The 12,410-nt window shown below is 36.0% G+C and overlaps 1 protein-coding gene across 11 annotated transcripts in view; it reads left to right on the forward strand.

Annotated features, from left to right (window-relative positions):
* The window catches only part of BIRC6 (baculoviral IAP repeat containing 6), a 227,694-nt gene that overhangs the window by 54,862 nt on the left and 160,422 nt on the right, over positions 1-12,410 (forward strand). For all 11 annotated transcript variants that reach the window (XR_006792448.3, XM_064572077.1, XM_045884369.3 and 8 more), the window contains exons 10-12: positions 1,577-2,971; positions 8,038-8,187; positions 11,077-11,302. Coding sequence is in view for 10 of the 11 variants with exons in the window: in XM_064572077.1 (XP_064428147.1) it covers positions 1,577-2,971; positions 8,038-8,187; positions 11,077-11,302 (1,771 nt within the window). In the remaining variant the exon portion in view is untranslated. The remainder of the gene's footprint in view (positions 1-1,576; positions 2,972-8,037; positions 8,188-11,076; positions 11,303-12,410) is intronic.

Raw genomic sequence — 12,410 nt, forward strand, 5'->3', positions numbered from 1 at the left:
GCATGGCAGTATAGACAGACTGCATGTGAATGTAGCCAAACGAGTGGTTGTGTAAATGAACAGCTTCATTAGGACAATTAAACTGTTGAGTGTGTAATTACAATTTTCTTCCATTTAACTAGAAATGGTTTCAGTTTTAGGTCATAATAGCAACATTATTTGAATTAAGAAGATTATCCTCAGAAAATGGGAAATTAGAGGTAGAGCTGCCAGTGAGCATTTTAAAGAAATAGTTAACGAAGTAGTTAACAGAAATGGTGTGAACAGAACTTTCAGTACATGTTAAGTATATGATGTTCCATGAATCTCAGTTGCACGTTACTTGGGCAGCTTTCAAACTTTCATGCAGTTTCGAGTTATATTTATTTCTTTTACTCTTCGGTATTTTTCTTATCTAAAATCATAAAGTCAATTCCAGTGCTTTTTTTTTCCATAAGAAATACTTAGACATTGGGACGCCTGCGTGGCTCAGTTGGTTAAGCGACTGCCTTCAGCTCAGGTCATAATCCCAGGGTCCTGGGATCGAGCCCCACATCGGGCTCCCTGCTTGGCGGGGGGGGGGGGGGGGGGGACGGGCTGCTTCTCCCTCTCCCACTCCTCCTGCTTATGTTCCCTCTCTCGCTGTCTCTCTCTCTGTCAAATAAATATTTAAAATCTTCAAAAAAAGAGAAATACTTAGACATTATTGTTGCTAATAATGTTGTTGTTGACTGATAGTATTTTTTGCTATTGAGAAAGAAACAAATTGGTTCAGACTTTCAGTTCAATATCAAGAGATTATACCTGGTTTAGGGGTTGAGTGACATCTGTTGCAAGGTTTTGTGTAGACAGACGTGGTATTTTTGGAGCACTGAGACTGAGAAATGACTTTTGTACTCTTTGTAAGGGGACAGCACACAGTGGACAAAAGATCATAAGGGGTAATGTAGTTAACTTTAAATGAGCTATAAATTAGCAGATAATGCAGAAGATGCTTTATGCTTCACTTTAAAATGGCAAATTTTGGGAACTTTTCCTTCCTAGTTATAATTTTTTTCTAAGCTGAGGTTAGAATTACATTGCGTACTATGATAATCAACTGATAATTAGCATGGTGGGGTAGGAGAGAGGAGAGCATGCTATGACTTCTTCTAAATGGTAAAAGAAGGGGAACTGACAATATAATCATGTTTCATGGATATTCTATAAAGTGCATAAGTGATAGTTATAATGGTATTGAATGTTTTTTGGTTTAGAATTAAAGGACAGAAATTCTATATTTTGATACTAATAATGTCTTCATTCTTTAACCATTCTCATAAATTAAAAAGGGTGGGGGAGGGTTGCTCATAAATTGCCAAGAGAATATATTCTGAATTGAAAATGATTTTGACTCTCTTGAATACGTCAGTGGTTTTTCTGAGTAGATTTACCTCAGATTTGATTAACTTCCCTTTAAAATACTTTAATTTCTTCCTCTTATGTAATTATAATGCACTGATTGGATGAGTAAGAAAAGTAACGAAAGCGTTATACTAAAGATTCGTGATTTGCCAATCTCAAGGCCAATTCTAATGAATATTGTTCCTTTTCGAAGGGCACACATCACAGAAGGAAGCCATGGAAGTGAGCCTTGATATAACAGCACTCAGCATTCTGCAGCAGCCTGAAAAACTTCAGTGGGAGATTGTGGCAAATGTGCTTGAAGATACTGTTAAGGATCTTGAAGAACTTGGGGCAAATCCTTGCTTAACAAACTCTAAGAGTGAAAAGACAAAGGAAAAGCACCAGGAACAACACAACATTCCCTTTCCATGTTTATTAGCTGGAGGTTTATTAACATATAAATCTCCTGCTACCTCACCCATTAGTAGTAATTCTCACAGGTCACTGGATGGTTTAAGCAGAACTCAGGGTGAAAGTATATCAGAACAAGGGTCAACTGACAATGAATCCTGCACTAATTCAGAGTTAAATTCTCCTCTGGTAAGGAGGACTTTACCCATTTTGCTTCTTTATAGCATCAAGGAATCTGATGAGAAAGCAGGAAAAATATTTTCACAGATGAACAATATAATGAGCAAAAGTTTGCATGATGATGGTTTTACAGTTCCACAGATTATTGAAATGGAGCTGGATAGTCAGGAGCAGTTGTTGTTGCAGGATCCTCCTGTGACTTACATTCAGCAATTTGCAGATGCAGCAGCCAACCTTACCTCTCCAGATTCTGAGAAGTGGAACTCTGTGTTTCCCAAGCCTGGGACTTTGGTTCAGTGCTTAAGGCTGCCAAAGTTTGCAGAGGAGGAGAATCTTTGTATAGACTCCTTAACTCCTTGTGCTGATGGAATTCATTTGTTGGTAGGACTGCGGACATGCCCTGTTGAATCCTTGAGTGCAATAAATCAAGTAGAGGCCTTGAATAATTTAAATAAATTAAACTCTGCACTATGTAATAGACGGAAAGGTGAGCTGGAATCAAATCTTGCTGTAGTGAATGGTGCAAATATTAGTGTAATCCAACATGAATCACCAGCAGATGTACAAACTCCTTTGATAATTCAGCCTGAGCAGAGGAATATTAGTGGTGGATATTTAATACTTTATAAAATGAATTATGCCACTCGGATAGTGACTTTAGAAGAGGAGCCAATAAAAATCCAACATATCAAAGACCCCCAGGACACAATTACCTCGCTCATTTTGCTTCCACCAGATATATTGGATAATCGAGAAGATGACTGTGAGGAACCTGTTGAGGAAATGCAGTTAACCTCAAAGAATGGCATTGAAAGAGAAAAAAAGGCTGATATTTCTACTCTTGGACACCTGGTAATAACCACTCAGGGAGGATATGTAAAAATACTAGATCTTTCAAACTTTGAAATTTTGGCCAAAGTGGAACCTCCCAAAAAGGAGGGCACTGAGGAACAGGACACATTTGTTTCTGTCATTTACTGCTCGGGCACAGACAGGCTGTGTGCATGCACCAAAGGTAAGCTCTTGGTTTGTTTGGTTCTCCTACAAATCTTACAAAATGAGTGTATATGGCATTCATTTATATGCATACCTAGTATGAATTTTAGATCCATATAGATGGAGAGAAATTTATTTTTTTTATAATGAAGCGGTAAATCTTTCTACTGTTTTAACTTTTTAAAACTTTTTTCTACTGCCCTAGGTAAGGATTCTAATTGTAAATAAGTTAATAAGTCTCTCAGAAAGTATCTTCTCTGCTTTAACCTCAAGAAAATAACCTGCTGTTGTTTCTGTGAGTCCTGACTCTGCATCTGCTCAAATTTGTGGCCTTGGGCAAGTTACTTTAAACTCAGTAAACCTTTGTTTATTTATAGACGAGGATAAAAAGGCCTGTTATCAGGCTTCTTAGAATGAAATGAAATAATGTATATAACGTTTTTGGCACAGAGTATATATATTGGTCATTATTTCCTCCTGAAATAAAAATATTTAGCGAATGAATACTAGTTTTGCCAAATAAATTTTTCTTTTCTGATTTATTCCTGACCTTTGGCTAATGGTTGAATCAGCTTTGCAACATTTGAGGCCCCATACAGAGTAACACATAGTGTGCATTTTTCCTCCTACTTTTCTTATTATATATTTTAAGTTGGAAAGATAAAGCAGTTTTTGAAACGGATTACTGACAATATCAGACAAAATGAGTAGTCTTATTGATAGTTTAGTAGGAATTTAGGGTCAGGAGGTATTTGAAGCCCAGGTAACTATAACCAGTGCTTGGGAGAAGACCTGGGTGTGAGGAGAATCATCTCATTTGTGGTTCTTGGGAGGAATTAATCCGAGTTTTTCCTCACTTTAAAAGATTGCAAGAGTTTGGCCAAGAAGAGTAGTGGTGAATGTAGTGGTTCAGATTGCCTTCTTTGAAATACATCTAGTGAAATAAGGGGAAGAAAAATCTTCAAATAACATCAAAACCCAAATAGATTAATTTTAAAAATGAGCAATGCAGAATAACTTTAGACTAATTAAACTTTGCATTAGAGTTGATAAAGTTTAGAAAAACCATTAAAATACTATGTGGTGTGAAGGATAATTTGAAGTTTTTGATCATGTATGTGCCAGTTCACTGTTGTGAGAGCTTTACTTCTCATAATTTGTTTAGTCATCATGCCAACTTTATGAGGTATATACTATTATTGTCTTCATTTTACAGATAAGGAAACTGAGGGAAGGAGAGGTTAAGTAACTTGCCTAAGTCACAGAGCTAATAAATGACAGAGTCAGCATTCATACCTGGGCATCTGTTGTCAGGGTGCATAAACTACATTATACTGCTAGAATGTAACAAAAGCATAAGACTTGTAGGGGCATCTGGGTGGCTCAGTTGGTTAAGTGTCTGACTCTTGATCTCAGCTCAGGTCTTGATCTCAGGGTCATGAGTTCAAGCCCATGCTGGGTGTGGAGCCCACTTAAAGTAATGGAGCCTACTTAAAAAAAAGAAAGAAGACTCATACATTGAATTTTAAAGAATCTTTTAATGTGAAAGATTTAAAAAATGAAAACAATTTAATATGCCATAGGCCATCCAGAATGGAGCTGAATTTGGAACCTGAGTGACCTAGGCCCAGGACACATCTGTGTTAGATACTAGTATTTTCCAGAAATACAGTCAGGGTTTAATGATTTTAATTGTTTGATGAGATATGCTTTTGTGAGACAGAGGATAAGTAGTGTTTAAATAGATTAATGTATTCTTGGAGTTTGGACAATGAAAAGTTCTAGGAATCGATCTCATGTGATAGGGAATTTATCCAGATGGACCAATGGACAAGAAAAAGCCTGAGAAGTTAAGCACTTTGAAAATTATCTCCTAGTTCTTCAAGGATTGACTGGTCAAGATAGATGTGAAAAGATGAGATTAGTAACAAAAAAGAGGGAAGAAAAGTTGATGTTTTAAAATGTATATATGACAGTCCAAAAAGTAGTTGTAAAAATTTTTAAAAAGGATTACAGGCTCTTAATCAAAAGGACATGACATTTCCATGACATGTCATAAGAGTGTATTCAAGTAGCATAAAACTCTTTTTCTCATGGAGTCATTGAGCCTTTTGATAAAAATCTACAACTAATAAATGTTGTAAGTTAATTTCAAATAGTATTCAAATAGTATTAATAATATATTGAAGATAATAGATTTGATGCAGCTATGTTTGATTAAAGTTCAGAAATAGAATATACACACGCATACGTACATACATATATGTGAAATGAGGAAGTAAGGTCCCTTCTGGCCACCAGCCAGCAACTCCAGAAATGTGGGCCGCTTTCCCCACAGCTTGCACAGGGCTGAGGAATGGGGGATGGCAGCTGGTTCCTGCAGGCCACTTCCATGAAAGATCAGTAGCCTTTCCCTTTATCAAGCATCTTCTGGTCATTGTTTCTTGTTAGGCTCCAGAGTTCTGAAATACTTGATTTCAGTCACTTTCTTTTTTTTTTTCAATCACTTCCTAGTTCAGTAGCTGACCTCTAGAGCTTCCTACCTAGAACTTCCACTCTGCCATTTGGTGTGACATTACTGGTGCCTTTGTTGATATATTTTTTTAAATACTTTTTTGGAGTTCTGTTCTTAGTGATTTAATCTGTCACAAACTACTTTAGAATAATAATAACTTAATTCTAGTAAAATATACTTTGCTCTAATCTTTTTTCTCCTGCCCCTTTGTGCTACCATTGTCTTATATGTTGCATTTAGATAAGTTATAAACCCAAACAAAAAGAGTTATTTTATACAATCTTTGTCTTTTAAAAAACTTTACAAAGAAATGAGATAAAATATATATTCATCTACTTTACTCATTTCATCACCTACTTACTCATTTCTGGTACGTGTGTGTGTGTGTGTGTGATAAAATTTGGTAGTGCTTTCTTTCATCTTGAAGGACTTTAGTACTTATTACAAGGCAGATCTCCTAGTAAAAAATTCTGTTTATCCTGAAATATCTCTATTTCACATTCATTTTTGAAGAATAGTACTGTATATAGAATTATTGGTTGACTGTTTCTGCACATCTCATTCAGTTGCCTTTGGCCTCCATTGTTTTTGGTAAGTCCGCTCTTAATTTGCATCATGGTTATTAGATCTGATGAGTCATTTTTAACTTGTTGCATTTAAGGTTTTCTCATTGACTTTCCGCAGTTTGACTGTAACATATATACCTGTGAATCTCATTGTATATATCCTACTTGAAGTTCATTGAATTGATTGGATTTGCAGTGTAATGTGTTTCTTCAAATTTGGGAAGTTTTTGTCCATTATTTCATCAATTTTTTCTCTTTGCCTTTTCTGTTCTCTTTTTCTGGAATTCCCATTACATGTATGCTCTTATACTTGATCTGTCCCATAGGTCTCTGAGATGCTTTTCATTTTAAAAGATCTTTTACTTTTCTTCAGATAGGTTCATTTCTTACGCTCTATTTTTATTTTACTGATTGTTCTACTGCCATCTCAAATCTGCTTTGAGCCTCTCTGATGAACTTTTCATTTTACGTATTTTATGTTTCAACTCCAGAATTTCCCCTTTTGTTCTTTAAAATTTCTGTTTTTTAGTTGAGATTCTTTACTTGTTGAGTCATTTCCACCATTTGTTCCTTTAATTCTCCATACCTGATTTCCTTTTATTCTATAAAAATACAGTAGCTTCTTTGAAGTTCTTGTCTGCCAAACCCAACTTTTGGGAACTCAGAGATATTTCTCAATGATTTTGTTTTCCTTAAGCATGGGTCAGTCTTTCTTCAGATGTCTTATAATTTTTGATTTAATACTGGACATTTTAAATAACATTGCAAAATTCTGGATTCTGATTTCCCCTCTTTGGAGGTTGTTGTTGCTTTGTTTGTTTGTTTGTTTGGGAACCCATCAGGACTACATCTGTGAAATCTCTTTCTTTTGCAGTGTGCAGTCACTGATGTCTCCCGTCATTTTTTTCCCCCCAGAGGTTTTTAACTTTTAAACCTTGTTTCTTATTTGTTGCCTTTGTGTTCACTTAGCTTAGTGTTCAGCCAAAGATTTTGATAAATGATTATGCCCAAGTAACTTCACCAGAAAGGCTGTATTCAGGTGTGTCCTGGCTTTTATTTGCTTTATTTTTATTTTCTGTCATTCCCTCTTACAACTCTTTCTGCATTTGCATGGGGCTTAGTTGACTGGGAATGTGTGGATGGCTTGGACCCCATCTGGTTTTGTAACACATGTGTACAGCCTCTGATCATTGTGGATTATGTGGAGAGTTTACCAAGCCTCCTATGTTTCTTTCACTTCTTGTAACTTTGTATTAAGGGCAGAATCCTGACTTCAGGATGCACCTCATTTTTGTTGCCACTGAGCCCTTTAAACTGATGGCTTTCCAAATCCATTGGGCCCCCTCTGGCAGTAGCATCCCTTCTGCTGGTTTTCATTGCTTGCCCCACCCTGATTGAATGACAGTTTTGTCTGGCTTTGTCGTTGCTTTTAAGGAAGAGGAGTTGTCATCTTCCTTATTCTGTCATGTTGAAAGTGAATCTCCAACTACTCTTGATTTTTGTCTTAAATATTTGCTAACTTGGCTTTCAGTTTTTTTCTGTGAGAAATACAAAAAAATAGAAATTCAGTTTAATTTCATTTCATGGTGAATGCTTCAAAAAATTAAGAATCTTTGTTCATTTTTGTTACTGCTGAGATATTTAGCTAGTGCATCAGTTTCCTCATCTGTAAAGTGGCCACAATAATAGTCCTTACCTCAGGGGTTTTTGTGAAGACTAAATGAATTAACTTAAGCATCTAAAATAGTGTCTTACACATAGTTAGTACTAGGTAAATAACTGTTTTCACATGTTTGTGTTGCCATTTTTTAAAATAAATTTTCCGCTTGTAGTACCTTGTCAGATTAATTTCTAATTTCTGGAAGATATGTCACTTTGTCAGCCCTATTTATCTGCTTGTTGAGTGATATTAAAATAAATTGAGTTTCTTAACTAAGTAGTATGCATTTGTATGTTTATCCATATTCTGTGTTCCTGTGTTGATAAAATTTTATTACACCGTAGGTGGTGAGCTTCATTTTCTCCAAATTGGAGGAACTTGTGATGATATTGATGAAGCTGATATACTAGTGGATGGATCTCTTTCTAAAGGAATAGAACCATCTTCAGAAGGTTCCAAACCTTTATCAAATCCTTCAAGTCCTGGCATTTCAGGTATGATACTAATTTTTTAAATGAAATCTTAAAAATGCAAATTCTTGTGATGTTCAAAGTTTTCTGAGTCTTTCTTAAATAATCTTAAACATTCTTTCAGTTTTTACAGTCAACTCTTGGTTACTTTGTTGAGGGAGTTCATTTCTTTGTTGCCATTCTTTCACTTGGCTTGTTTTTGTTTATTATTTATCATTTTTTTTTCAGTAGTTGCAAATTGTTGTGAACATTAAAATAAAAAATGTTTTTTCACCTATGGTAGGTTGGCCAATATTGGTGATGTTACTTAAGAGGTAAAACATTATTTTGGCCATTAAGGAGCTTTTGGTCTAGTTAGGGAAAAAAACATAAAAAGGGGACTTGATTAAAAAAAATATGAAGTCAGTGGAGTGGCTTAATGTTACTAATATTACTGGAATTGAAAAGCTGGAAAAATATTCTCTTCCTGGGGTAGTATATTCAGATCCTCATTTGCCCCATTGTGCACCATTAGATAGGTTTGCTTTTGTATGTTGTTTTTGCCTCTTCTCTCTGTGTTCTATACTGCCCTCCAGAATTATTTTTTCAGAATTAATAATTAACATGTTACTCCTGCTATATCTTGGACTTTCATGAAATAATTCTAGTCTTCTTCTCAGTGTTTGTTACAATAAACTTTTCATGATTTCTTGAGTGTATAATTCCATTTCATGCTCTTTACATGTTACACTAAGCTCTCCTTCCCCACCCTTTATGACTATAGTTAGTTCTTTTATGCTTCCACAGTGTTGTTATGTTTTACTCTTAGTCCTTAATAGATTTTATTCCCTAAATCTAGCATTTAAAAGGTTAATGAATCTTTAATGAAAAGTGTGTTTAAACTCAGATGTATTCCAAATAGAAATAATGCATAAAGTTGGTATTTGATTTTTATGGACACTTAATATTTGGGTATTTGATCATTTTTCTTTGCACCAAAGGCAAACCTTTAGTGATTACTATATAATACCTGCTAACTTTAGTGACTATCAGTATAATCTATGCTATCTTACATGCCAGGGTTTTTCAGCCTTAGCACCATTGTTGCCGTTTTGGGCAGATAATTTTTTGTTGTGGGCAGACTGTCCTGTGCTGTATTAGCAGGATCTCTGGCTTCTATCTACTAGAGTCCAGTAGCACAGACAATTACCTCCTTCCAGGTGGCCCTTGGGAGGCAAGATTGTCCCCCTGGTTGAGATAAACTGACTCATGTCTCATGCTATAATAAGTCAAGACTTGGCTGTCTTGGGATGCCTGGGTGGCTCAGTCGTTACAAGTGTCTGCCTTTGGCTCAGGTCATGATCCCAGGGTCCTGGGATCAAGCCCCACATCGGGCTCCCTGCTTGGCAGGAAGCCTGCTTCTGCCTCTCCCACTTCCCCTGCTTGTGTTCCTGTTCTCTCTCTCTCTCTCTCTCTGTCAAATAAATAAATAAAATCTTAAAAAAAAAAAAAGACTTGATTGTCTTGATTAACTATACAGTTTGGTTTAAAAAGCTGAATGTTTCTTATTTTATAGGTTATTGTTATAATGGAAAAGAAATTTATTAAGATTTATTATTTATTAAATTTATTTATTAAAATGTATTTATTTATTGAGATAGAACACAAGCAGAGAGAGGAGCACAGGGAGAGGGAGAAGCAGATTCCCTCCTGAATGGGGAGCCAGACGTTGGGCTTGATCCCAGGACCTCTGGATCACGACCCGAGCCGAAGGCAGATGCTAACCAACTGAGCCACCCAGGCACCCCAAGAATTTTCGTATATAGTCCATAAATACTATTGAGTAGAGAAAAGATGAATTAGATTATAAGGAAGTAAATATGTAAAGAAGGGATATTGACCTACAATTAATGTTTACAAACAATATTTTAACAGTTTCAGTCTGATTTAAAAAGCTCTAAGCTTTGAGAAGAGAAATGTGGTTTGAAGTATACTTTTTGTAATTATATAGAACTCGGCATAAATTTTCTTTGTGAAAATATTCTAAACCTGTCAGATTCCATATTTTAATCTTTTAAAAAACTTATTTTTGTTATTGGAACAAGCACAACAGCCTTTGTCTAATGTTAGAAATTTCATAGATGGTGAGCACGTTTTCATAAGAGAAAATCTCTCTGAAGCAGATTGTTACTCTTATAGTATTGGTATGCTTACAAGATATTCTTAACTACCACAAAAGTAGGAAAAAGTACTGGTGAAGCTTTTGGTGTGTATTTTTTTGCCATCAGATTAGCTTTGACTTTTAAAAAATTTCTTTTATATAAAGTTAAAAAGGGCAGATGTTATATACTTACTGATGTTTAGCATTTTGTTTTGTAAATGATGAAGTCTAAAAGTTATTTATTGATTTGATACAGATTTGGATTGCATTACAACACTACTTTTGTTTCTCTTGTTAACTTAGGGCTGGGTAGAGCTCAGTCAGGTCTCTTCTAACAAGTTGACTTTGGGTTTCTCCAATAAGGAGTACCCTCTCTATAATTTAAAATATTCAAGATGGGGCGCCTGGGTGGCTCAGTTGGTTAAGCGACTGCCTTCGGCTTAGGTCATGATCCTGGAGTCCCGGGATCGAGTCCCGCATCGGGCTCCCTGCTCAGCAGGGAGTCTGCCTCTCTCTCTCTGACCCTCCCCCCTCTCATGCTCTCTGTCTCAAATAAATAAATAAAATCTTAAAAAAAAAAAATATTCAAGATGGATATTTATTATGGCCATTATGTAGTCAGTGCTAGTTACTTTATTTGCATATAAATATCTGAGCTCACATTAATAACTCTCAGCATATTTGGCAAGTTTTGTAATTGACTAGACAAAAAACATGAATTAAAACTTTTTTTTTTTTTTAACATTTCAAATTCTATATTCACTGTTGTTAAGGAGTTGATTTATTGGTGGACCAGCCATTCACCCTTGACATCTTGACATCTCTAGTGGAGCTAACCCGCTTTGAGACTTTGACTCCACGGTTTTCAGCTACTGTTCCTCCATGCTGGGTAGAAGTTCAACAAGAACAGCAACAAAGGAGGCACCCTCAGCATTTGCATCAGCAACACCATGGAGATGCTGCTCAGCATACTAGAACTTGGAAACTACAGACTGATAGGTAAGACATTCTTCTAAGATATTTGATTTTAAGTCCATATTATGTATTTGTTAGAAACAACATAAAATTCTTAGATTATATTATTGCTTCTCAACTTTTATATATTAATAACTTTGTTCTTTTCATTTGTCACCTTAATTTTGGAAATTTCTATATTATTATTGTAGGATAAAATAGAGTAATCCACCAGTACAATTAGTTTGGGCAGTCAGTTCACAAGTTTGTTTAACAGATATTTATTTATTTTTTAAATTTAAATTTAATTAATTTATATAGAGTGTATTATTAACTTCAGAGGTAGAGTTCAGTGATTCATCAGTCTTCTGTAATACCCAGTGCTCATCACATCACATGCCCTCTTTAATGTCCATTCCCTAATTACCCCATCTCCCCTATTTAAGATGTTTATTTAGTTGTTTATTTTTTTAAGATTTTATTTATTTGGTAGAGAGAAAGCACAAGCAGGAGGAGGGGCAGAGAGAGAAGCAGGCTCCCCACTGAGCAGGGAGCCCAGCGTGGGGTTCGTTCCCAGGACCCCTGGGATCACGACCTGAGCTGAAGGCAGACACTTAACTGACTGAGCCACCCAGGCACCCCATAACAGATATTTAGATGCTTGTTTTGTGCAGGCACTCCTATATAGCTGTCACTGGAATTTACATTCTCTTGGGGAGAGAAAGACAGTAAGCCAATTATGATAAAACAATACGGTGTCAGAGTAGTTGCTGGGTATGTACATGTGTGCAAGAGTGAGAGAAAGAGAAAATGTGTATGGTATTTTCTTTTTTTTAAGATTTTATTTATTTGAGAGAGAGAGCATGAGCAGGTGTAGGGGCAGAGGGAGAAGCAGACTCCTTGCTGAGCAAGGACCCTGACACGGAGCTCAATCCCAGGACCTGGGAATCATGACCTGAGCCAAAGGCAGATGCTTAACCGACTAAGCCACTCAGCTGCCCCAGTATGGTACTTTTTATATAAGGGGCCAGAATGACCTCCATGAAGACATTAATTCCGAGGTAATAGCAAGTACAAAGACCCTGAGGAGTATGTTTTATGAATTCTGGTGAGAGCAAGAAAACCAGTGTTGCTAGAGTGCAGTGAAGGTAGG

The sequence above is a fragment of the Mirounga angustirostris genome, unplaced genomic scaffold (genome assembly GCF_029215605.1).
Source record: "Mirounga angustirostris isolate CCGP_5_RB_7025 unplaced genomic scaffold, mMirAng1.0.hap1 SCAF_10, whole genome shotgun sequence".
NCBI lineage: Eukaryota > Metazoa > Chordata > Mammalia > Carnivora > Phocidae > Mirounga > Mirounga angustirostris.